Source organism: Miniopterus schreibersii (assembly GCF_964146895.1).
Source record: "Miniopterus schreibersii genome assembly, chromosome: 16".
Taxonomy (NCBI): Eukaryota; Metazoa; Chordata; class Mammalia; order Chiroptera; family Miniopteridae; genus Miniopterus; species Miniopterus schreibersii.
Genome location: NC_138116.1, coordinates 37,419,103 through 37,446,174, shown reverse-complemented (window position 1 = coordinate 37,446,174; position 27,072 = coordinate 37,419,103). Strand labels below are relative to the sequence as shown.

Sequence of the window (27,072 nt, the reverse complement as noted above, 5' to 3'; positions counted from 1 at the left end):
CCCGGGGAAGCCCCTGCTGCTGGCCTGAGGACCACACTTGGAGGAGTGAGGATCTAAGCAATAAAGGGGGGATATTGGGGGCAGACCTGGACCTAACTTTGACTTCCAGTTTGTGGCTTGGCCCTCAGTGCATTCGGGTAGGTATGACTCTTACTTTTCTTTCTGGTGTATCTGTACTTATTTCTCAGAATCCCCGGTTCTCATGGACATTCACAGGGCACTCCCTCCCCACTGTTTTGCAAACTAGGACTCATTTCTAATTGATTAATAGCAGGATATAATAGCTTCAGTTCTTTCATCACATGTCTTCCTGAAATCCAGATACACTGTCTACCTCGTTTTCTCTGATCCATCTTTTTGTGGCCACATTATTAAAGAAAATAAGAGATAACCTGATGTTTTTTTCATCTCTGTTCCTAAACGTGTAGGCAGAGCCTGACAAGTGAAAGGGTGTGTGACTAAGTGTAGCTTTGCGGTTTTCACCCAGCGCCATTGCTTTCAAGGTGTGGCCTTCCGGCCCAGAGGTCCAGGACTTGGCCGGTCAGCTTTCTCAAGGGTGGTCTCATGGGGACGTGGTGAAATCCACACTAGGTGAAACCTCTTGAAAGACTGACTCATAACTCAGGGTAGTTCTTTGTCCATATATGAGAAGATGTCCTACAAGAAGACTACGGTAATTCGGACTGGCTTTCCCCTTCCTTGTATTGAATACTAACTTATGGTCAGAGGACTACCAGATAAATGGATATTGCAACATTCTCGTGGTAGCCAGCATTTATGCTCTTCTGATATTCCTACCACAAACGGAGCCCTGGGTGCTCTTTCCTCACACCAGTGTGTCCACTAGAAATTTCATCTTCAAACTCTCCCTCTTGCACTCCATCCTTTGTTTTTTCTGTCTCAATAATTTCTTTGTAAAATACAGTTCTGATCTCGTCACTTTCTTGCTAAAACCCTCCAATGGCTCTTCATTGCCTAAGCACTGTTTCCAAGACCTTCATGATTTTTGTCGTGTAAAAAACATGTAGTGTTTTTCATTTAAAGTTCTTCTTTGGACTTTTTTTTTTTTTTAATTAAATTTTATTTTTTATCAGAATAATACCTCTACATAGTTTGAAAAATCAGAGAGACTTAGAGGGCTTAGGAGAAGCAGATCTCCCCATCAGCCCTCCCCTCCTCAAAGTCCTTCCCCCAAGAAGTAGTAACTTCTTATTTTTTAGCAGTTTATATGTCCACATCCATAGTACAATATTTATGTTTCAAAATAATGTGCTGCTATTTCTTAATGTTTTCAATCTTAGACTCTTTTGACTTCCTCCAAAGGTAGATGTTAATTAACCTACAGTCACCCTATATGTACATACTTCCCCCTCCCGTTGCTCACACATTTTAGTTAAATTAGTATTTACAAAGTTATGACTGTGTTAGTATTGCTCATGCCCGAGCCACGGTGTGTACTAGAATTAGATGTTATTTCCTTATACCATTTTCCCTTTAAAGTCAGTAATTGCCCTTCTTATTTTTTAATTTGCTTAGTTGTCTTTATTGCTACTTTTTTTATCCCACCTCCCTTGAAAAACACAAAAACAAACCTCTGACAGAATTGTAAAATTCCTTTCAATATAGACAAACACTGTGGGTAGCTTCCTTAGTCCATTCTGGCTGCTGTGACAAAACAGCGCAGACTGAGAGGCTTATAAACAATAGAAATTTATTTCTCACAGTTCTGGAAGCGGGAGTCTGAAATCAGGAGCCAGCATGGCCAGGTGAGGGCCCTCCTCCAGCTGCAGGCTTCTCCTGTGTCCTCAAGTGGCCGAAGGGGCTAGGCAGCACCTTGGGGTCTCCTTTATAGGGTAGTAATCCCATTTATGAGGGCTCCACCCTCAGGGCTAAAGTACCTCCCAAAGGCCCCACCTCCTAATACAGCTGCCTTGAGGGCTAGGACTTCATCATATGAATTGGGGGCAGGGGGAGGGGCCCACAATTTAGGCCAGATCAGTAGTCTGCCAGTTTCATCGTGTGGCTGGAGCCTGTACCTCGCTGGTCCAACCTGAACCAACTGCTCTCAGGCAGCTGCCTCCCAGCCCGAGGGATGTCCCTGCGCCTCCGCCCTGGAAATGGGGGGTGTCTTTGTCTCTCTTATGTGTATTCCTCTGTTTTCTGGATCTCAGGTCTTCCCTTTTCTTCCTTCCCCCCTTTTTGGTGAAGCACATCCTCCAGGAACTTCCCAAAAAAAAGGTGTATGGGAGGTAAAAAATGTTAAGTCCTCACACGTTTGAAAATCATTTTATTCTACCTTCTCTAAGAGTGACTGCCCTGGGGAGGGGGGTGAGTCTGGGAAGCTTGAAGACTTCCCTCCACGAGCTCCGCTTCCAGGGCTGAGGGTGGATAGGCTCGCTCCGGCTCCCATTGCACGCAAGCTAGCTTCCTTCCATCCCTCGCCTTCTGGAAGCTTTCAGAGCCTTTTCATCTCCAGCATTCTGAGCTTTCCCAGTGTGACGGGTGTGACTTTTTTCATTCATTGTTCTCAACACTTCTTCCTCACTTTTCAGCAGGGCGCTCATGTTCTTAAATTTGGGGGAACTTTCTTATTTGATTGTTAATTTCCTCCATAGGATTTTTCTCTTTTCTCTCTCTCTCTGTAGTTCCTGTTTGTCAGTGTAGGCCTCAAGAATTGATCCTACATTTAATTAAAACCTTTTTCTCTTGTTTGTCATTGCTTTGTCGCACTGCTTTACCTCTTTTTTTAATGGTTGACAGTATTCCAGATGTCCCCCCATCGCCCCCTTAGCCCCCTCCTCCCAGCCCCTCACCCCCAGGCCTTCACCACACTATTGTCTGTGTCCACTGGCTATGCAGATATGCATATCAGTCCTTTGTTACTGCTTTATTTCTTAAATGATGTCAGCTCTAGCTTCCTTCTAATTCTTTCTGTCTCCCTCTTTCACTAGCCTCTTAAAAAAGCTTTTTATTCTGAAATCATTACAGATTCACAGAAAGTTATAAAGGTAATACAGTGGCCCCATATTCCCTTCACCCACTTCTCTCAGTGGCTACATCTTCTATTATTATAGCACAGTATCCAAACCAGGAATTTGACATTGGGACAGTGTGTGCTTGTAGTTCAATGTCATTCTGTCACGGGTAGATTCATGTAACCATCACCACAATGAAGACTCAGCTATTGCTATCCTAATTTCTAAGAACGCTTTCTTGTCCTCTGAGAGTTCCTCTTTACCCTTTGGTAATAATTTTGTGGATACATTGTTTTCTTTTCTCTCTGAGGGGCGCGCGCGCGCGTGTGCGTGTGTGTGTGTGTGTGTGTGTGTGTGTATTGCCCGCCCCCTTGTTTTGGAACCTTTTTTCAAATGTCTGTTGATTCTAAATGCTCGTATTTTAAAGCGAGGAACCAAAAATTGATCGGAAGGACTTGTGTTGGCTGGAGTTTAACTGGTGGGCCTCACTTCAGGGCAGCAGAGGGGGGGCCCATCCATTTCATTATAGGAGTTTGAAATGTCAGAATATATACATCTTTTCTCTTGGGCTAGTCTGTTTCCGGACCATAACCCTCCAGTCTCCTCTGAGGGGGTGTCTGCCCCTAGTGTTCTAGGTGCTGATTGGGGAAAGAGATTCAGGGAGGAGGGGTAGTGAACTGGGGCTCATATATTTTAGTAGGCACACTTTTATTTAGTAATCCCCCTTTTATTACACCAGACCCACTTCCTCAGCAGTGTCCAGTATCCCAGACACAGAGCTCCCAACAGGGATCCAGACCTCACTGGAGAAGGTGCGGACTTCACAGCCCAGTTGATGGCAGAGGAGTTCGTTGGGGTGTCCAGGCCAGAGCTGGTCCACAGAAAACTCTGCTCTGGAGTTGAAGGTGAACTGAGGCCAGCTAGTGAGAAGCCACAGACAGGACTGGCGAGCAGGAAACACTTCTTGGGGTTGAAGGCAGGTGGAAGCTGATAGGCGGGCACATGGCGGGAGTCCTGGCACTGGGAGCTGACCCACTGGCAGGATGGTGCATGGTGTGCTTGTCGGAAGGACCATGACAAGGTGGTCACCAGGCTGAGGCTCTGAGTGCACTGAAGGGTTGTTACTCTGGGCTCACAACTGGGCCCAGCACTACTGGATGTTGTTTGTACCCATAGTCACTGGTACAGGCACAGCAGCAGGAAAAACATTAGCACACCAGACCCTGGAGTGGCCCTGACCTCTTGCATTGGCCCTCCAGCGCCCCCTACTGATAAGGTGTAACATTGTGCTCACTGCAAAGGAGAGATGCTTTGAGTTCAGCCCATTAGTGGCAGAGTCAGCAGTGAAGAATGGTGAATTTGGAGCCGAGAGGCAGTAGATTTGGTTACTGGCATAGAGGAATAAAATGTAATGCAAAGTATCAGTCTATTGATACATCTTATAAAATTGGGACATTTTCAGGCCAACAGTTCTTTAATCAGTGGACCCCCGTCCACCATTTTTTGTTCTACGCTTCATATAGTACTTTGCGTTTGGATTTTTTTTCTATGCTGGGAGTGTTTTAAAAATACATATAAAGTAAAACACTATGATTATTAAAACTGTGTATGTAACCAGAAAGTCAAAGATATGTGGGTGGACTGTGGCTCTAAGAGACCTGCCTGTAAATTCTGGCCTCAGGAAAATGTTGGCGTAGATTTCTTTCCTTTACACCCCCTTTTTCGAGTGGAGAAACACACCTAAAGTACGTCCAGAGTATGGAAACTAGTTGGGGAAAAGGTAGGTAACCTCTGCAAAGGAGGAATGTTTTCTTCTTGAATGGAAAAAATGTTTCTTCTTCAAGTTGTTTGTTTTTTTAAAGAAAACAAAAGTACACAGTTCATTTCAACCTCCTGACTGGTAGGTGCCATGGTACTCAATCTCCCAGAACCTAAGTCTTGCCCACTATCCGACCTTTATCAGGGACCTTCTGTAAGAAAGGGAAATGAGGAGAAATCTAGGCGATGCTCCTGTGGAATGGGAAAAACGCAGACTATGTTTAGTCTGGAGTTAGACATGGACCTGAAATTTGAGACATGAGAGGCATAAGCTACTGAGCAAATCTTTTGAATTGAAATCCAGAGACCCGTATTCATGTGCGTTACCACTTACTCGTGGGGTAACTTGGACAAGTTACATAATCTGTGTGGGCCTGTTTGACATCTATGAAATGCAGTAACAGTTTCCCTATCTACCTTTCAAGATTGTAAGGTGTATCAGATGCAATAATACATAGCTACGGTGCATTAAAATTGTGTTACCATCATCATAAGTATATTTAAAATTCTTCATTTATGTGAAATCCAGTTGAAACAGGGAGCGTAATCCCTAACTTAGAAATAACACCATTTTTTGAACTTCATTAAAAGCTAGTCTGTTTTGTTGAGATCTAAGAGGAAGAACCCAGAAATAATGTTTGAGACTTTCTCCATTCCTAATGGTCTCTTTTTGGATTTATGTGTTTTACTTCCTATGTTATAAGAATTTGAACATGCTCTAAATATTCAGTATCATAAATATGCTCTAAATATTCAGTTGTAGGGCCAGATATGGAAATAAAAGGCTGTGATCTCCTCTTAGCATTTTTGAGTCCCGGAGGAAAGGAAATTACTCAGAGACACATATCCTGTTGGATTGGAGATATGTGCTATTTTTCAGAGGGAGCGGAGATCTAATAGTTTGGGTCCCTTTAATCAATTGTGAGAGGGAAAATAATGCTAGCAAATGACCTTGGCTCCATTGGAAGTTAAATTCTTGACCACAGCCATGGTATTAGACAATCATGATAATGACCAACAAGATAAAGCATAACAAGCAACAACTGTGCATTTTTATAGCAGTAAGATTATTTTTTAGTTTCATAGCATTTCCACAATTCCACTGACTATGCAAAAATTAGCCCTGAGTTACTACGAAGTATATACACAGCATGCAGAAGCACCCAACTGGATCATAAATTTGGCTTAATAAACTAATTTGTTCATTGTAATAAAGTGCAATTAAACATTTACTTAACAGCAGTTTAGAAGATATTTCATAGGGGAAACTTGAATGATGTCATCTTTCAAACAATGCAAAACAGAACAGAACAAACAAGGCAGCCTTGGGATGTTTGATCTGGTGTCTTCCTTTTTCTTCTGAATGTGACTAAAAAGCCTCTGGAATCAGACTGCAGTTTAGACCAACTTCGCCACTTACCAGCTGCGTAGCTGCAAATCACTTAACCCCTTTGAACTTCACCTCTGGTAACACTTGCCTCACGGGCTTCTCCTAAGGATTAGCAGAAACAGTATACTGCTCTCCGGAGCCTCTCAAGAATTCGTACATTCCCTCACTGTGTTCTCACTCTTGCACATAAGCAGGGTTCCTAAGAAAACTGAAGAAATAGGCCTGCTGACATTTCTCATGGAACCTGAGGTCGTGTGGATATCAGTGGAAACTCGTGAGGCCCCACGTGTGAATCTGTTTTGGGCCCTTTCCTGTTCCTTGACATCGGTCTGTACCGCGCTGTCTTGACTGTCCTGATCGCCGCAGCTTTATAGGAATCCTTGACATCGGTCCATACCGCGCTGTCTTGACTGTCCTGATCGCCGCAGCTTTATAGGAATCCTTGACATCGGTCCATACCGCACTGTCTTGGCTGTCCTGATCGCCGCAGCTTTATAGGAATCCTTGACATCAGATGGTATAACTTTTCCAACTCTGGGTTTTTTTGTTTTCTAAAACATTGATAAGATACAATAAGACTAATAGACATATTTGCCTTGTTTTTGATCTTGGGGAAAATGTTTAATGTGTCATCTTTAAGTATGTTAGCTGTAGGTGTTTTTTTTTGAAAATAATAAACTTTATTCGTTATAACAGTTTTAGATTTACAGAAAATTTGAGTAGTACAGGAGGCTTCCCATATATCTCGTAAGTAGTTTCCCCTATTATTAACATCTTACATTATTAGCATGGTATATTTTTTTACATTTAATGAACCAGTATCAATATATAATTATTAACTAAAGTCCCTAGTTTGTTCCGATTTCCTTAGTTTTTACCGGGTGTCCTTTTTCAGTCCCAGGATCCCATCAGGACACCATGTTATATTTCGCTGCCCTGTCTCTAGGCAGCTCATCTGGGGCCATTCCTCAGACACTGTGTTTGATGATGTTGACAGTTCTGAGGGATCGTGGGCAGGTATTTTGTAGGATACTACACAGCTAGACTTTGTCCGATGTTTTTCTCATGAGAAGACTCGAGTTATAAGTTATTAGGAGGAAGCCCACAGAGGTAAAGTGCCATTTTTATCGGACCATGTCAAGGGTACATACTGTCAGCGTGCTTTGTGATTGATTGTTGACCTCGATAGCCTGCCTGAGGTCTTGTTTGCCAGGCTTCACCATGAAGTTACGCCTGCCCCCTCCCTCATTTCCATGCTTGACGTCTTGGAAAGAAGTCACTACCTGCAGCCCACACCCAAGGACCCCGGAGTTACTCTCCCCTCTCTCTGAAGATGAGTATCTGCATAAACTATTTGGAATTCTGCACAGGGGATTTGTCTCGTCCTTCCCATTTATAAATTGACTCAGTCATGTGTTTTTATCAGCATGGACTCATGAAAATGTACTTTACACTTTTGGCTATAATCTAAAGCTACTTTATTTTGTTTCTACTTTATTTTGTTGGTTGGGTCCTGTGCTCCTTTGCATACCCACACGGATGTGTTTGTTTTTTAAAGCATTTCCTTTGTTTCTGGTACTATCAGATGTTTCAGACTCCTCTTGAGTATTTTCTGCCCCAGCCCTAGAATTAGCCATTTTTTAAAATTAGTGATGGGTGTTAGAAACCAAGATCTGGGCACTGGGTGTGTTCATTGCTACTGGAGTGTTGCTTTTTTTAATTCTTTGTCAGTTGACAAAGCCCAGAAATACATGTATGTTTACTGACCTGTATATATACACATATCGATGTGTAACCATTTTTATATTAAGTTAAACATGAGTTCATACTGATGTCTCTAACTAATTCATTATGGCAGGGATTATTCTAGCCTCATCCCCTTGCTTCTCTTTAAACTCCCACTCCAGCAGTGAGAATTTGGCTCCCACCATCCATCATCTATTTCCTTAATTATTCAGTTTCAATATATATGTTGAGCAGTACCTGAATTAGCTCATACCCCTGTAGAAAACTACTTTATCACCCAGAGTACAGAGCTGATTTATGCGCAGTGCCTTTTGCCTTTAGTCTTACAGCCGCCACTCATTTCCATAGTAACTTAAGTCATCACCTTTCCTTTCCACCCCTTTCAGGGGTATTTTTTTCTACATTTGTAGAACATTTAGATGCTCTTATCACAGTCTGCATTCTTTCCTGGAACCCACAGCCTCCTAAGTGATTTCTTAAAAATTTACATTCATAAGGTTCACTCTTTGTGCCGTAAAGTTCTGTAGGTTTTGACAAATGCCTAACGTCACATATCTACCATTACAATATTGTGTAGAATATTTTTACTTCCCTAAAAATCCCCTGTGCCCCACTTATTTATTCCTTCTCTCTTTCTTCCAAACTCCTGGCAACCACTGATTATTTTATTCTCTCTGTAGTTCAGCCTTTTCCAGAATGTCATATAATTGGATTCATACAGTATGTAACCTTTTTATGCATGCAGGGTGCTAGAAAACACATGTTGATTATCCATAAATCATTTCAGTCAGAGCTGAGCACATTATCGCCAGGATTCCAGTCTTCTCAAATAATGGGAAGGATATTTTTCTTACCTTATTTAGCAAGAATTCTGATGTGGCTTACATTTTTTAAAGTAAAGCTTTTATTGAGGGCTAGGAGAACTAGTGAGGTCTTTATTTATTGTACCTATCATAGGGTTGTTTAATGGCCTGAATTCACATGACGTGTGTTATGCTTTTAGCATTGTGTCTTCAAATTAGGGCTGATGATGTCTCCTCTGGGCTCTGGGTTTGTTTTTAATGACTGTTTTTAAATTTTGTATTTTTCTACTGATGGTAACATTTAAGAAAAATATTTAGCAATTAAAAGAATATTCTGTGTCATCAGGGTGACCACTGTATTGTGTCTTGCCATGCAGTTCTTGCCCACGTTTGTATCTGTGTGTGTAATTGTCTTGGATCCCAGTGGTTCTTGACTGATGAGAAACAAAGATACACCTAATGCGTAACGATGTATTTGCTTCCAGGAGAAGGCCAAGGCTGTCCCTGTGCACTGTGTAAAGGATGTCTCCACAGTTGGAATGAAGAATAGCAGGACAGTCCAAAGGACCAATGTCTTAGTCAGTATCATGTCCATGTTTTCAGCAGCCATTTAGTAGTCACAAAACAAGCTTTATCTGTTAAGATTAAGTTATTATTAGAATTTTAATTTTGTGGTTTTTATTTTTAATATGAATATTTATTCTTAGAACTATGAAATAAAGAGCTGTAAGCATAAAGAGCTGTAAGCATAAAGAACGTTTACTTACATTTATTTTTTATTTAATTAAATAACTTAAATAGAATCACGTATTAACACAGGGGTGTGGAAGAACTTTTTTAACTTTAACTATAACTAGGCATATACAACTCAGGATTGGAAAACAGTGGCTTAGCACATAGCAAGTGTTTCGTAAATATTAGTAGTTGTTCTGGTTTTATGTAGTGTGAGCTTTCTATACTTCTCTAGTCCAGCCTGGCCGCCTCCTCTTTCCCACATTTGGCATGCGTTCGCTTCTGCAGCTCGGGAGAATTGCCCTCCGCTTCCCCTGACCTCCCACACCCAAAGCAGCTGTCGGCAGGCCCGCGCCGGCTGCCCGACGTGGCGTGTGCCGCACCCTTCCTGCAGTGCTACTCCCCTCACAGCGTTTTCTTCAGGGCTGTTTGCCTCCTTCATTGCTTCTATTTTTACTCCTCTTCTGTTTTACTCTTCTTATTGTTTATATACAGTGTTTTCTGAGATTCCACCTTTACCCATACCACTCTTTGTTCATTATAAATTTTAAATTTACACACAGCAAAATTGACTCTGTGTGTGTGTGTGTGTGTGTGTATAGTACTGTGGATTTTTTATCATTATTATTTTTTTTAATCCTCACCTGAGGGTATTTTTTCCATTGCTTTGCAGAGAGAGTGGAAGGGAGAGAGAGAGAAACACCAATGTGAGAGAGACACATTGATTGGTTGCCTCCTGACCAGGGCCAGGGATTGAGCCTGCAACTAAGGTACATGCCCTTAGGCCAAAATCGAACCCAGGACCCTTCAGTCCGCAGGCCGATGCTCTAGCCACTGAGTCAAACTGGCTAGGGCAAGTACTGTGGATTTTAACACATATATAGATTTGTGTAACTGCTGCCACAGTCAGGACACAGAACAGTTCCATCATTCCCCAAAACTCCCCTGTGCTATTCCTCTGCGGTTGTACCTTCCCCCATCCCTGACCTTTGGCCACAGCCACTGATCTGTACTTCAGCACTGTAGTTTTGTCTTTTGGAGAATATCATATAAATTGGATAATCTATATGAATGTCTTTAGTATTCCATTAAAATTTTCCTGTTGTGTTTTTACTATATCTCCTTTTTTTCTTTATGGATTTTTAAAGAGAGAGAGTAAGAAAAGGGGGGAGGGAAAAGAGAGAGGGAAACATCTATTTATTGTTCCACCCATTTATGCATTCATTAGTTGCTTCCTCTATGTGCCCTGACCAGAGATTGAACCTGCAACCTCGTCCTATTGGGACGATCTTCCAACCAACTGAATTACCCAGCCAGGTCCTTTACTATGTCTCTTCGTATAGATTATGTTAGTTGTTATTAGGGAAGACAATATATATACTTACATTTTATAGTCAGCTTAGAATCAATATTTTTACCACTTCATTGGGGTGTAGAAACTTACCACTGTATGGGTTCCTTTACCCTACCTTTCCAATACTATGTGTATTGGAAACCAGACCTTATAGGTTTTGCTTCCAACTGTCAAACAAATATTAAAGAACTCACTTGGAGAACACTGTTATATTTACCCAGATGCTTCCCATTTATGTTGCTCTGCCTTTATTGTTTCTGATGTTCCAGATTTCCTACTCGTATGATTTCCCTTCTGTCTGAAAAACTTTCTTTAGCAGTTTTTGTTGTTGTTGGCTTGGTTTTGTTGTTTGTTTTTTGGTCTGCTGACACAAATTTTCTTAGTACGTAGTCATCTGACAATGTTTCTTCCACCTTCATTCCTGAAGGATATTTTCACTGGATATAGAATTCTGTGTTGACAGTCTTTTCAGTTGAACTTTTAAAATATTACACTTTCTTTTTTCTTTCAACTCTTTGTTCACCTGGAAGTAATGTGTCTTCACCTGTAAGTAGTGTGTCAAATTTTTCTTTGGTTGTTTTCAAGATTTTTTTTCTTTGTCTTTAGTGTTCAACAGTTTGGATATGAGGTGTCTGGGCATGGATTTCTTTGTGTTTATCTTGTTTGGGGTTTGCTGAGCTTCTTGAGTATGTATGTAAGTTTATGTTTTCTGCCCAATTTAAGAAAATGTCAGCCATTGTTTCTTCAAATATTTTTGTTGCTCCACACTCTTTTGCTCTCTTTCGGGGACTTTGACGACATGTTTGACCTTTTGTGATTGTCCCCAGGTCCCTGAGGCTGTGGTAATTCCCCTCACCCCACTGTTTTCTCCCTTTTGTTCGGATTGAATAATTTCTATTTTCCTATCTTCCAGTTCACTGCCTCTTTCCTCTGTCGTCTCCATACTGATATTGAGCCCATCCAGTGAGGTTTTTTCTAATTTGATTATTGCATTTTTCAGTTTCAAAATTTGCATTTGGTTCTTCTCTATATTTTCTGTTTCTTTGCTGAAACTACTTTTTCATTTAATTCAAGAGTGTTCACCTTGAATGTTGGGCATTTTTATTATATCTGCTTTAAAGTCTTTGTCAGGTAACTAACAACTGTGTCATCTCAGCATTGGCATCTGTTGATTGTCTTTTCTCACATATCTTGAGATTTTCTGGTTCTTCATGTGCTAAGTAATTTTGGGTTGTATCTTGGACATTTTGATGATTATGTTATGAGACTCTGACTCTTGTTTAAATCCTACAGGGATGTTGGTATTTTTGTGTTTTAGCAGGCATTTGACTTGATTGACTTGAGGCCACAAGTTCCAACTAACTTTCTAAGTTGGAACTACAATATCATTAGCATACTCAAGAAACTTAACTTAGATATGGTAATATTGTTTAATGTGGAGTTCATATTTAAACTTCTCCAATTGCCCCAATAATGTTATTCAATCTCTTATTTTTTTTGAGGGGTCACTCCAGTATTCACAGATTAAAGATCGCGTTTATTTGTCTTGTCTCTCTAATGCCCTTTAATTTAGAACACCTCCCCCTTCCCCCATTTTTGCCATGTTCATTTTTAGAGAATCGTGCTAATTGTCTTGTAGGATTTCCCACAATCTGGATTTGTCTGAGTGTTTCCTTATTACTAGACTTCAGTTAAACATTTTTGGTAAAAGACCACAGAAGTATAGTTATATAGTTTTCATTGCATTACCTAAGGAGATCTAAAATGATAGTTTGTCCCATCATTGCTGAGGTTAAGTTCGCTCACTTGGTTAAGGTAATATCTGCCATATTTCATCATTGTAAAGGTACCCTTTCCACTCTCTAACTAAGAAGGAACCCATGAGATGATACTTTGAGACAATGAATATGCTGCTTCCCAACAACCCTTCACCCATTGGTTTACCATTAATTGATGATCCTTCCCTGAATCAATTAGTACATAAGTGGTTGCAAAGTGGTGTGAATCTTTGACTTCTTATGGGTGATAAAACAATACAAAAAGGCATGGAAGTGATTCCATAAAATTCAGAATGGTAGTTGCTTTGCGGGAAGAGGGAGGAGGTAGTGATGATAAGGGGGCAGGGAGATGAGGAGGGAGAAGGGTGTTGAGGTTCCTGCCGCCACCTTTTTCTTGACCTCAGTGATAATTAAATGAGTATTCACTTTGTAATAATTCATTGAACTGTACATGTACTCTCCTGTATGTGGATTATAGTTCATATTTAATAGATTGATTACGTACTATGATTTATTTTACATTTTATATTATTATATCCTGACTTAATCAATCTTGATTTCCCTTTTTTCCACTTATTTCTTCATCATCTGAAAATACTTTAATTTTTTCCCCCTAGGAATGGTATCTGAGTGGTATACATAATACTGTGGGGTGCTTTCATAATGATATTTGTCTCTGAAATATTTTTCTAAGATATATGTATCTCTCAGAAAAATAATATATAATATAAAATATCTTATCTTCTGAGATATATATACTCACATGCATATATGTATATAAACATAAATGTATATATGAACATAAATGTATCTATTTACACATAAATGTATCTGTATACATGTATGCGTACAGAACACACATGGAACAGTTCATTATGGCACACTGATCATTTATGTCTTTCTCTGGCTCTGAGTACCTCTGCACGCTTCCAGGGAACGGGAGCTAGGCCAGCAGATCACACCCTCGGGCAGTGACGCTTAGTGCAGCCTGGGGCAGAGCTCTCGGCCACTCAGCCCCCTACATTGAACGTCTGGCCTGTGTTATTTGCCGCACTCGGTCTGTCTTTCTGCCACTTATTTTGTGTTCTGTCGGTTCGGAGCTGTTTGGCAGAATAGCGTGTCCGAGTGATATTGCTGTTTGTCATGAAGAAAGGTAGGAAGATGATCTTGCTGGATCGTGAAACCTGTTTTGTGGCAGCGCCAGGTGCTCTCGCAGACACCAGGATTAAAGGTGGGCAGGCGGTGGTGGGTTGGGGCAGCCCTGTGATGCCGTGGAGGGCATCACGGGCTTCACTGCAGCGTGGGAAGAGTGAAAAAAAACACGACCAAGCGACCCCCAGGTGAGGCTCCGGCCAAAGGCACGGGCTGGCTTCAGGAGCCCAAGCAGAGGGGAGTGGCAGCCTTTCTTGGTCCAGGAACTTGACTGTCACACGCCTGTGCAGTTTCGCTTCAGGCCGTGCTCCTGTTTCCTGCCTCACTCGGCGTTAGGCAGCGAGCGGTGCCCTAGACCTTGCAGGGCGCCTCCCTCCTTCCCATGAGCGTCCACCGCACGCGGCTGGGTTTCCAATCCTTAGGTTACGGCCTTTGCCCCTCGGACCCTTTTCCCATTGTCTTCTCATATTCAGTGTTTCACAGGAGCAGTCTGATGCCAGTTTAATTAATTCTCTTTAATTCTTTAAATTAATTAATTTTTTAATTAATTATTTTTTTTCTTTTATTCTGAAATTCAGAAACTTCATGAGATATTTCAAGACCTCTTTCATTAATGTTCAGAGTTTGGTGTGGTTTTTTTAAAAATATTAAAACTCAAATGTTTTTTCAGCTCAAAGAAAACTTATTATTTATTCACTGATTGTTCCTCCTTCACTTTTCCTAGATCTTTATCCCTGTCTCTTAGTTTTTCCTCCCATACTTTGCCCTCTCTACCCTTTTTCTGTGGCTTCTGGGAGATGGTTGAAGCTTGTTTTCTAAATCTCTTCTTTAGATTACAATCTGTCTAACCTCCTTTGTTGTGGCGTTTAATTTGACAGTTGTGTTTCTGCCTGGACGCAGCGTTTCTAGCCATCTAAGTGGAGGCTCTCTGTTCTGCTCGCGTTGATTTAGTGTCCTCTCGAGTCTGGTTTTAAAATGAAGAAGCCTGCGATTCAAGGTTTCTCATACCTGGAAGGAATTGTGTTTTCTAGGGCAGCAGGGACGAGGGATGGGGAGAGGACGGTGCCCCGAACACCCCTCAGGTGCCCCTCATTTCCAGCTCTGTATTCGTACCTGCTGGCTGCTGGCTCCTCTTCTGTCCGAGATCAGAGCCTGTCTGCTGTTGGGGGGCGGGGGGGGCGCCAGCTTAGCCTAGGCCCGTGCTTCCAGGCCCAGATGCAGGAGTGAGAGGCCATGGCTGGGAGTGGAGAGGAGGAAAGAAGGCGCCTGTGCTTTCTGCCAGCCCGGCCGCCTGTTCCCACCCGGATGCTGGAGCAGGGGTGGCCAAGGCCATTTCTCCTGGCCCCCCGAAGCCTGGGCGCTCCCCAGAGGCTCTGCTGGGGCGCTGGAGTTTCCTGCCCACTGCCCTGCCCTCGGGTGCCAGAGGGTTAGGGCTTTTCCTTGCTGAGGCACCCACTGGTCTTTCTTGTCCTGGCTTCTGTAATATATTCGATGATTTTTTCTAGTACTGGGTGTTATTAGAGGTCACTTCCCCCTTCTGTTTCCATTATTGGAAATAGAGGGAGTTAAACTAATACACTCAAGAAAATCTCTTTATTCACTGTTTGTTTTTTGATATTTGTCTTCCAGTGTTACTAGCAGTATAAATGAGAGGCATAATAGTGTAATGACTTTACAACTGCTAGCATCCATTATGGGTACAAAAAGGCACCAGAATCATCTGAAAATGTACAGCACACTGTCTGCCTTTACATAGAATTTATTGAGACAGTAATTGGGAGTAGAAAACATGAAATATAATTGGAGTCAGGTATTTTGATGCCATATAATATTTGTTACTGCTTTAGATCCTGTTAATTTTGCATCGTACTTTACATTGCCCATTTTTAACATTCAGTGTCGGAATGGCACTTGGTGTCTCAAATTAGCACGGTAGAAATATAGGCTCCTTCTGGAAACCGAATGCAAATACTTACCAGGAAGCCAAATATCAGTTTCTCTTTGGAAGCAGTACTGTCAGGAATCTGAAAGCGTCAGCTGGTTGTTTCTGAACCTGCGCCCTGAAACCTGTGTTTAGTTTGCTCGTAATAGACTCTGGTTGGGGGAATTCCCACCTTAGAGGCGGGTGCAGGGTGGGAATCCCCTGGCCTCCCTGCCCTGGGAAATCTCCTGAGGTCATAGTAACTGGCAAGGGGAGTAATCCTATCAAACCAACCAACAGTGGCAGTATAAACCTTTAGAAACTGATCTGGCATGTGTTTCAAAGTCCTGTAGACACCATAATCACACTTGGTTAACTTCGGGAAATGATACAAAAGAAGGTAGATGATAATAGAGGGAAGAATTCATTGACTCATGTAGAAATAGAGACGCATTCTAAGTATTTCACACTGGGTTATTTTTAATGAGTGCTTATTTAATGAATGAATATTTTGTAACCATTAAAAATTATAACTGTGAAGGTGGTGTAGCAACATGAAAGAGTAAAAATGATATCACGTTAAAGGGGGGCAAAGGCTTATATATCGCAATTATATAAAAATATATGTTTTTGGCAAATCTTAGAATGGAACACAGATGTGATGACTGGGGCATTTGGATATTTTTTTTACTGTTTTGCCCTCATTTATAAACTTCAATTAAATAACTTTCATAACTTAAAAATAGAGTTGTTTTAAACAAACAAAAACAACAGGCTAGTAATCAGAAGAGATTTACCAACCAAAATGAAAAACTTTGCATTTGGTCTAATATTAAACTATTAACTCCTTCAGTGTTTACTACTGATTTTTGCTGAGCTTATCTGTTACAAAATTTTTATTTACCTCAAAGTTTTGAATACTTACTAATTCAAGAAGAAATCTATCAAGAAACCCAGTTAATATGTGACAGCTAACATATTTAGTGTCAGACAAGGAATATTTTGTGCTTGACTTGCTCATAGTGACAGAGGCTTACTAAGCCTGAGTGTTCTATCACATATTGCGACCTTAAAGCATGTCATGAAATTCTGGCCTTTATTGGTTGCATAAAAACAGTGTACCAAGCAACTATAGGATGCATAAGTGTTACTGTGGAATATCCTGAGAGGACATGAGGAATGGATGGTAAAAATCCACTTGTATATATGCTACTAAAATAAACTCAGCTGTGCTCTTTGCTGACTAGACAAAACTGAAATGATGTATCCAAGTCCTTGCATGTATTTCAGGGTGAATACTGTGCCCAAAGCATCAAGGTGTCACCAGATCTAAAAATCTCTCCCTCTGAGGATCTGCTAAAGTTTGGAGCAAAGTGTCTTTAGCCTAGAAGAGATATGAGGGGAACTGTCCTGTGGAAGAACACTGGAATTGTGTTGCTCTAGCAATAACTAAGGTAGAAGTTGACAGCAGGCAGATTTTCAGCTCAATACACAGAGCCTTACAATAACTAGTCATCCTCCAGCTCAGCCATGGAGCTGGCTTTCTCATGAGTTTCCATGTTACCAGTCATTGGGAGTGTTCAGCAAAAGATTAACCGCTCCACTGCCAGGGTATCTTAAAAGGCAGGGAGCAACGAGATGATCCCATGACTGCTCTCAGCTCTAAAATTTTGTTAGAATCATTCGCTTTGTCTTTCCAGCATCTATGCATGTAGACCTGTCTGCATGTCTTCCTTCCTTCCTTCTTCCCTTCCTCCCTTCCTGGAAAATCTTAGGAATAGTATAATATTGTAAACTTTATATTTTTCAGATTTACGTTTTTTAATTGAGGTATAATTTGCATACAACAAAATGCACAGATCTTTAATGTTCAGTTCTGTGTGTTTTGACAACTATGTACATTTGTGTGACTATTTAGAACATTTCCATCCTCTGGAAAATTCCATTTCCCTTTCTAGTGAGTCCCTCCATCCCCAGGAGCAAGTACTTTCTGATTTCTATCCAGATTAGGTTTATCTTTATACTTCATATAAATGGAATCATCACGTGTATATTGATTTCATTTTCTTAGTTTAGCCAACAAAGTGCTTTTGAGGTTTACACAGTTGCTGTATTGATAAGTAGCTCTTTGTTTTTATTGCTGAATAGTATTCCATCGTACAGACAAACCCCAACTTCCTTATTCATTCTCCTGTGGATGGGTATTGGTGCCGTTTCTAGTTTTGGGTTTTAACAAATAAGACTGCTTTGTACAAGGTCTTTTTGGGTAATATGTTTTTACTTTTGTTTGTTAAATACTTAGGGGTGAAATTTCTGGTCATAGGGTAGACGTATGGTTAACTTGATTAAACTGACAAACACTTCGCCAATTAATTTTGTGCCAAACCTTCCCCAGTAATTAGCATTAATTTTAGCATTCTAACAGGCATGGAGTAGTACTTGCTGTGGTTGAAATTTGCATTTCCCTAATGACTAATGCCCCTCTTCATGTGCATATTGGCCATTTGTACATCTCCTTTAACAAAACACCTGTTCAGATCTTTTGCCTGTTTTAAAATTAGGTCTGTTTGTTATGTTTAATGTTAATAGGTAGGAGTTCTTTTTATATATTCTAAATACAAATACTTAGATATATGGCCTGTAAATATTTACCAGTCTGTATATTAATTTTGTTAGTGGTATCTTTGGATGAGCAGAAAAAAATTTTTTTATGAAGTCCAATTGACCAGTGTTTTTTGTCTTTGGTGGATAGACTTTTTATGTTCTGTCCAAGAATTTTTGCCCACCCAGTTCATGAGTGTTTTCTAGTTTTCCTTCTAGGAGATGTACAATTCTAGGTTTTACAGTTAGATCTATGAGCCATCTCAAGTTAATTTTTTGTGTATGGTGGGAGGAAAGGTCAAGATTCTTTTTTATTTCCCCATACAGGCATCCACTTGTCCCGACATCATTTGTTAAAAAGGCTTTTCTTTCCCTGTTTGACTGATTTTGCTATTGACAGCTTTGTTGAGAATTAACGGACACACACACACACACACACAGACAAGGTCTATCTCTGGATTCTGTTTTGTTCTATTGATCTGTTTGTCTATACTTATTCCAACACCACAGTCTCTTGGTTATTACATATTTATAATAAATCTTGAATTTTTTTCTTTGTCAAGATTATTTTGGCAATTCTAAATCGCTTGCATTCCATGCACATTTTAGAATTGGCTTGCCAATTTCATTTTTAAAGCCTGCTAGGAATTTGATTGGAATTGCACTGAACCTATAGATCAGTTGAGGAGAATGGACAGATAACTTTAAGACATTGCGTCTTGTAATCCATGAATGTGGTATAGCTCTCCATTTGTTTAGGTCTTTGATTTCTCCCACAGTGTTTTATAGTTTTCAGCATAGAGGTCTTGCACATTTTTTGTTAGATTTATTTCTAGTATTTGATGTAGTTTTTGATGCTATTTTAGATGATATTGTTTTTTACTTTCATTTTTTCACTTGTCACTAGTATATAGAAATACATTGCTCTTTACAATTGATTTTGTATCTGTGGACTTGTTAAATTCACTTAATCTGTTATTTTTTAAATGGATTCCATAGAATGTTCTATGTACACAGTCATGTCAGATATACACGTTTGCACCCTCTCTTTAAATCTCTCTGCCTTTTTCTTCCTGTTAAACAGTGTAGGACTTCTAACAAAGCGTTCACCAGAGGTCGTCAGAGCAGACACCCTCGCCTTGCTCCTGATCCTAGGGAAAGTGTTCTGTGCCCCCCATTAAGGGTGCTGTTCAAGTAAGGTTTTTGTACCTGCCCTTCATCAGGGGGAAGGCCCTCCCTTTCTTTCCCATTTTGTTGAGAACCTGTATCCTGATTGACCACTGAATTCTGCCTAATCCGTTTCATGCACTCATTGAAATGATCGGATGACTATTGCCTGTAGTCTGATCATTGATTTTTATACCTTTCTTCTTTTCTGATATATGTGTTTTAAGCAATAAACTTCCCCCTCAGCACTGCTTTAGTTGCATCCCACAAACTCTTATTTTGGACTGTCATGGTCATTATCCCGGGGGTTATTTACAGGCAGTTTCCTAATATTCAGATACCCGGGATTTTCCCATTTTTGTCACGTGTGTTCTTTCACGAGAAAACGCCCTTATTATCTCTGATCACGCTCCTTGGCTTGAAGTCTGCCTGGTCTGATGTTAATAAAACCAGCCAGCTTTCTCATGCAAATACTTTCTGTGTTTTATATTTAAAATGAGTTTCTTGTGAAAGCATATAGTTGTGTTGTCTTTGTTTTAAATCTTGCCTGACATTCTTTGTTTTTTAATTGAGCAGTTTTTCCGTTTATGTTTAACTGACAACTAATACAGTGGGGTTTAGTCTGCCTTCTGGGTACCTAGATTCTTTTTGTTCTGTCTCTTCTTTGTTCCTCTTTGCCTTTTTGCCGCCTCTTAAGTGAATCATGCACTTTTAATATTTATTTTTATTCCCTCTGTTGATTTTTTTTAAAAGCAATAACTTAGTTGTGGTGGTGATAGTGGTAGTGGGTATGTGTTTGGGTTTTCTTTTTTTGAAAAAAATACTTAGAGCTTTGTAACTCAATATAATAGTCACTAGCCACACATGGCTATTTAAATTTTAATTAATTGAAATATGAAAAAAACATGTCCCTGGCTATAGTATGGAGAATGGATCACAAGGACTCAGGAGTAGAAACAGGAAGGTAAGTTAGGACATTGTCTGAGCAACACTGGAAAATTTTTGCTAGATATTAGTAATAGTAGAGTTTAAGAGGAATGTTAGGATTGAGAGTGGCCAAAAAATGGAGCGTCCAGTGTAAGAGAAGGGGAAGGGAGAAGGTCAAGTAAGTCCTAAGATTTCTGTCTTGGGCAAGCAGAGGAGCGGCGGTGCCATTATTGGAGGGACTTGAGATTCGGGGAAACATGAAGAGTTCAGTTTTAGAGACCTTGAGAGTCAGAAGTTTGTAGGAATTTCAAGGTAGAGATAAGTAGTAGGCAGTTGGCTGTATGGGTCAAGAATTTTGGAGAGCTTTATAGAGCAGAAAACTCTCACATTTTTAATTTAAATATCGATGAACTAAAAGGTATATAAAATCACCCTGATAGTACTATAGAGTAAAAATAAACAACTCTTGGGGTCGCCAGTATTTCAAAGGAAGAGGGGACCTCGGTAGAGCTTTTAGGTAGGTGAAAGGACAGACAGGAGAGAGGATGTCATTGTGGACAAGGGCATAGAGACTTGTGAATGAATAGTGGATTTTCGGGACAGGTGTTATATGAGTACTTGACAAACTTGGCTTAGATTCACTTTTTAAAGAAGCATCAAAGTGCTTAGGAATTGTTCAGTGCTTTCATCTGGGAGTCTCCATTCATTCATCGCCTTTATCTTTCAGTATTTATGTTATCTTGCCGTGTACCAGGTACTCTCCTGGGGTGGGAGGTATAGAACTGAATACAAGTTAGTTTCTGCCCTAGTCTCTCTGGGAAAGGAAGGCATGCAAACAAATAATTAGAATACAAAATCTCAGGGCCTGTGAGTAAAAAGAAGTTGCAGGAATGGCCGCAGGAGGCTGGAGGGGGAGCGCCACTCTCCGCCTCCGCAGGCCGCCCTCCTTGCAGGGCGCGCCCGCGGGGCCTTCGGAGCTCAGCTCAGCCTCGTTCCAGGAGCCCCCTGACGCCCTTGTTTGTTTTATTGGTAAGAAAAGTGGTGATGTGTGTAGGACAACGTACCTCTAAAGCAATCAGTGAGCAAGAGAGGAAGAGGGGAAAGGAGGGAGGAAAAGAGAGTCAAAATGGAAAAAATAACATTTTCATCATAAAAAAAATTCAGACACTGAAGAAAATATAAGGAGGGTCACCCAGGATCCCACCACCTAGAAATAGTCATTGCTGACGATAGGTTAACATCATCCAGATATGTCCTTCTAGGTTTACACATATAAAAGGGTAGGTGGAAATATTTTTACATAATTAGGGTCATACTATATATGCTACCTTAAATATTTAGTGCTTAAGTTCGCTTTTAAAAGATTAGTGTTAAAAATGAAAAAACAAACCACATAAAGGATTCTTTACAAGAGAGTAATTACTAAAAAAATCCATCTGAGGTTAACAAAAAACATTTCATAAAACATTGAAGCTTTGGTGATTTTATAAAGCTCTAAGTTACTCTGTTTTACTTTTTAACAGCTTAACGCGGCTCTGCTGTGAGTGATGAAGAGATTCCCCTTCAGTTTCTTCCACCTGCCCCGGCGTCCTGGCTTCCAGCTGTAGTTCCGCCTTCACCTTCCCGTAACCGAACCCATTATCTGTTTCTTCTCTGCTCAGCACTTAAATGGGTGCAGCGCGCGCCATGTTCTCTATGGTCTCTGGCTTCTCCATTCTTGGCGACTAGATTTCAGCATCAAGTAGTTTTCTTAAGAAGGACCCCAGTTGTCCCTGAAGTCGGTCTGTCACCTTTATCACCTGAATGACACTTGGCTTCCCGTACACTCGTTGGGCATGCTTTCTTTCCCCTGAACTTTTGATGTTTCTCCCCTGTCTCTGGAAATTGTGTTGAGCCAGGTTTTTTCTTTACCACGACCGTTTCCCCCCTTTTCTGAATGAGAATGGCAGTTTTCGAGGAACACACAGGAGTGCTTTGCCTCTGCTGGCTGCCTGGGACAGTTTTTCCTGGGAAGGACCACCGCAGCTCTGCTAGCCTGCTGTGAGCCAGGGTATTTTGGAGGGTTAACCATGCATCTTTGTTTTCCTTTCTAGAGATAATTGATGACCTTGCCAACCTGGTGGAGAACACAGACGAGAGGCTCCGCACTGAAACCCGGCGTGTGACTCTGGTGGACAGAAAGTCGGCATCCTGTGGTGAGCCAGGGCCGTAGTTAGGGTGCCGCCTCTGCCCGCTTGCGGTCCGCTCTGCTTTGACTTTCCCACGTTTGCTAATTACTGCAGGGGTTTGGCTGCGCTTCTGACGCAGCCAGTCCCATCTGATGAAGCACTGAAACTGCTCACAGATAGCCTAAGTCTGTTAAACTGAAATGAATTGTTAGGAGCTCAGGGGAAGTATAATGCATTAATTTTTTAAAATTTAAAATAAGAAACCTTCTGTGTGCTTATAGAGAATGATAGTTTGGGAAATTGGATGACAGTGTGCAGATTGATGGTGCCAGATCTGGTTTTAAAGGCAATCTCTTTCACTGTTGTGCCTGGTTTTAATTGAATCACAAGCTTAATTGTTGAAGATAGAACTCCAGAGCAGTTAAGAGCCCAGGTTCTGAAGCTCAAGTGAGTCCAAATCCTGTATTTGGCGATGTTATCTTTGGCAATCATTTTACTTCTTAGTACCTTGTAAGTAAAATGGGCATTCACATGCCAAGATAAGGATCACTCAGAGTGATTTAAAAGGCTGATTCCCAGCCCCTCCCCACCAGAGGTTCTGAGCGAGTAGGGCCAGGTCGGAGTTCAAGAGTGTTCACCATGTAACAAGCACACCAAGCAGTGCTGATGCAGGTACTTGCTGTTCTGTGAAGTTTGATGCCGAGTTTGTGTGATTTAAATTACACACAGCCTGAGTCCAGTGCCTTGCCCTGAGGCCAGTGATGGTAAGTGCTGGGGACCTTAGGAGTAATCACAGTGATTGTCATGGTGCCTCATCCCACAAAGGTGCACCGTTTATCAAGCTAATGCTTTTACTGTAAATAAAAATACAACATGATGAAAACCTATCGATCGGAGCACATGCTTTGCTCAACTTGTAGCCCTTACAGTATGAAAAATATAATGGATCCCTCTGATCTTTTAGAATAAAGATCTCTGTGCGAGGGTCACCTGAGCCGTGCACCCTGAGAAGCACCGCCTTCCTCGCCTGTGTTTACTGGTTAAACAGAAATCTAGAACAACAGGCGAGAGAACCGGGCAGCTGGGGACTCCAGAGCCTCAGGGGAGGTGAAACTCTGAGGGGCCTACCTGCTTCCCTTTTATCACCTGTTCTGCTCCCCCCACCCCAGTTCTCATCCATCAGTTACCCACCTACTCCGTGCTTCTGTTCCTGGAGGCATGTGCTTGCTTCCTCCTGCCAAAAGCCAGCCTCCTCGATTGTGCCTTCCCAACCTTCTCATATAACTTGGTCCCACAGGGTCTTTGTTCTTTGCACTTGACCCTGAAACTTTGGAGACAGAGCAACGTGGGTTCACTCCCACCCCCTCTCTTATTATTGTTGATTTCTGTATAAACTTAATCTTGGTGAGCCTTAGTTTCTTCAGCTGTAAAAAGGTGAATGACCTGGTTATCAAAATTAAACTGTATAGAATGTGGAAAGAGCCTAATGCTACCCGTCTTCCCCGAATTTCCGTGTTTATGTGGAGAGGCCCCAGAGCATAGTGGGTAGTGGGCTCTAGAGCCAGAACTCACCCCCAGCTTCCCCACTCACCAGTTGTATGACCCTGGGGAAGCCCACGCTCCCCTTCGCCTCGGGTTTCTCATCCTTGAGATGGGAACGAGAGGGTGTTGTAGGGAGTAAATGGATTGATACGGATACAGATGAAGTTTTAGATGATATTGATAAAGAGGATACAGAAGCAGAGATGTAGGTACACAGCACTAGAACAGTGTTTGGCGCTTAGTAAGCAACGAGCAAGTCTTAGCTGTTATCACTATATGTCCGAAGGAGGAAGGCTCCTCCGATTCGCTGGTACCTTTCCTGAGGTCTTTTTCACGTGTGCTGCTGTTATTTGGAAATGAACATATTCATAGGCATGTCGGTAAATTTTGTGTTTGCAGTGTAGTGGCCTCAGTGTGGGCCATTCATGGGGTCACAGTGAAGGATGCTGCTTCTGCCCTGGCCAGTGTCGCTCAGTGGTCAGTGTCGGCCCGCACACCAAAGGGTCTCGGGTTTCATTCCTGGTCAAGGGCACAAGGGCACATACTTAAGTTGCAGGTTTGATCCCCAGCCCCGGTTGAGGCGAGTGTGGGAGGCAACCAATCGATGTGTTTCTGTCACATTGATGTTTCTCTCTCGCTCCCCCTCCCTCCCTCCTTTACAGTCTCTCTAAAAAAAAAAAAAAAAAAATCAATAGAAAAAAATATCCTCTGGTGAGGATTAACAAACAAAAAAGAGAGAGGATATGACTTCTACTGTTTTGCCAGTTTTTTATTTTATGGTATTACCTAGTGTTGGTTTTATACCCAGAAATTTCCATAAAACCTTCTGAGCTGAACTTTTTCTTTCTTTTTTAATAGAAGAAGTTCAGAGACTCCCAGAATTACTGAAATGCATGTTTTCAAAACTTTGTATCTTAAAATATTTCAACTGTACATTTATCTCATGCCTCATTTATGTTTAGTTGTTTGTTACATAGTGGCTGCATAGCAGGTATACATTGTATTTAACATATATTATCTGTAGCAGAATTATACATAGTGATCAGAAGGGAGACATGCGACAGTACAACCATGTTAAGTACAAAAAGAAGAAATTTCTTTATTCTTCCAATGGAAATACTTTAGAGATTTGTATCTCTTATCCCTTCCATTTTTCCCTAATATTTACTTAGCAGTTCCATTAATATTGTAGATCAACACCTGAATGACAATCCTGATACCATTTCTGATGCCTGATACCTCTGAAGGAACACGTGTTGCACTTACATTTTTAAGGGAAATGTGTAATTATATATGTGTTTGTTGACAAGCGGTGCTAGTTTTCCCACATTGATGCAGGTTCAGCATGTGGCCTCCGAAGCTCTAGGGAGGTCAGACTTGTATTTATGACACCCAGCAATTAACTTCTAAGACTTTCATTGGTCAGTATTAAGCCTTTGAACACAAGGCATGTTGTGGAATTTTGCTGAGTGGGTCTAGCAGCCCTTGGCAAAATTAGCCAGACCTTTTATTTTAAAAATGTGTTTTATTGTGGTAAAATATATATACCCTAAAATTTACCATTGCAACTATTTTTCAGTGCTAAGCACATTGACATGGTTGTGCCGCCATCACCGCCATCACCTCCAGAACTTCTCACCTTCCCAAACTGAGACTCTGTCCCTCCATTAAACACTGACTCCCCATACCCTCCCCTACCCCTGCCAGTTACCATCCTACTTTCTGTCTCTACTCTAGGAACCTCATATAAGTGGAATCACACAGTAGTCATCCTTTTGTGTCTGGCTTATTTCACATAATGTGTCCAATATTCCTCTACGTTGTAGCATGTGTCAGAATTTCCTTCCCTTTTTTTTTAGCTAAATACTGTTCCATTGAGTGTATGTACTACGTTTTGTTTGTCCATTTCTGTCAGTGGACTCTTGACTATTGTGAAGGATTCCACTATGAACAGGTGTACACGAGCATTGGTTCAAGTCCGTGATGTTCTGTCCATATACCCAGAAGTGGAGTTGCTGTATCAAATGGTGCTTCATTTTTTTGAGGAACCACCATACTAACCTGACCCGTTGTCTTGTCTCTAGCCTCTAAACTCAGGTACTTTCTAGTAGTTTCTCTTTTTATCTGATAGAGCCCTTTTGCAGACAGAAGCCAGGGACTTCCACAGCCTGAGAGGGGCAGGCAAGCCAAGCAAACGTCAAGCCCTGAGCCCGCTCCAAATGGGAAATGTAATAGGAGATCCTTCCTATTATTACTGATATTATTATTATTAATAATAATTACTATTATTATTATTAAACTGGGGCCCCAAAGAGCTGCACCCTTAGGATAAAAGTGAACCAGAAGCAAACTTGCCTTTGAGAATTGTGGAGAAGGCAGCCTTGGCACTGAACACAATAGGAGAAGTAAAAGAAAGGAAAAATTACATTTCCTGACAGGTGTGGTCACAAAAAGGCCCTCGTGTGGTTCACACCCTGGGTATCCACACTCAGGGTGGGCCAGGAAACCTCATACCCTGAGTTTGGTTTGAGGCGGACTCACCTGTTACAGCTCCAGGTACCTGGCAAACACAAGGAAATGCCTCTCTGGAGAAAAGCATATTTATACTAAGTCGCTAGGATTCAACCCAAAATAAATTTTTCAGGGCAATGACCAGCACACAGTCAAGATAACCTAGGATATATAGAAACAGAACACGAGCCAGGACCAGCAACTCCCAAGGGAACCCATCTACACAGACCTGCAGCATTAGAATGATAAGACATGGGTTATAAAATCAGTTATGCTTATCACATTTAAAGAAAGAAATGACAAGCAAGAAAGTATCTTCAGAGAACAGGAGACTATAAAGAGTGCCATAGAAAATGTGAAAAGGGACCAAGTAGAACTTCTAGAAATTTTTTAAAAACCCTGAAATTCAAAACTCGGTGGACATATTTGATACCAGTGGAAGCGAGCATCACCCAGAGAGACAGCTCAGGAAAGAATAAACCATATC

The 27,072-nt window shown here is 41.2% G+C and overlaps 1 protein-coding gene across 6 annotated transcripts in view; it reads left to right on the top strand.

The window, feature by feature from the left end:
- The window catches only part of STX8 (syntaxin 8), a 266,927-nt gene that overhangs the window by 114,899 nt on the left and 124,956 nt on the right, over nt 1-27,072 (top strand). For all 6 annotated transcript variants that reach the window (XM_081162901.1, XM_081162898.1, XM_081162899.1 and 3 more), the window contains one exon: nt 22,458-22,559. In XM_081162901.1, the coding sequence (XP_081019027.1) occupies nt 22,458-22,559 (102 nt within the window). The remainder of the gene's footprint in view (nt 1-22,457; nt 22,560-27,072) is intronic.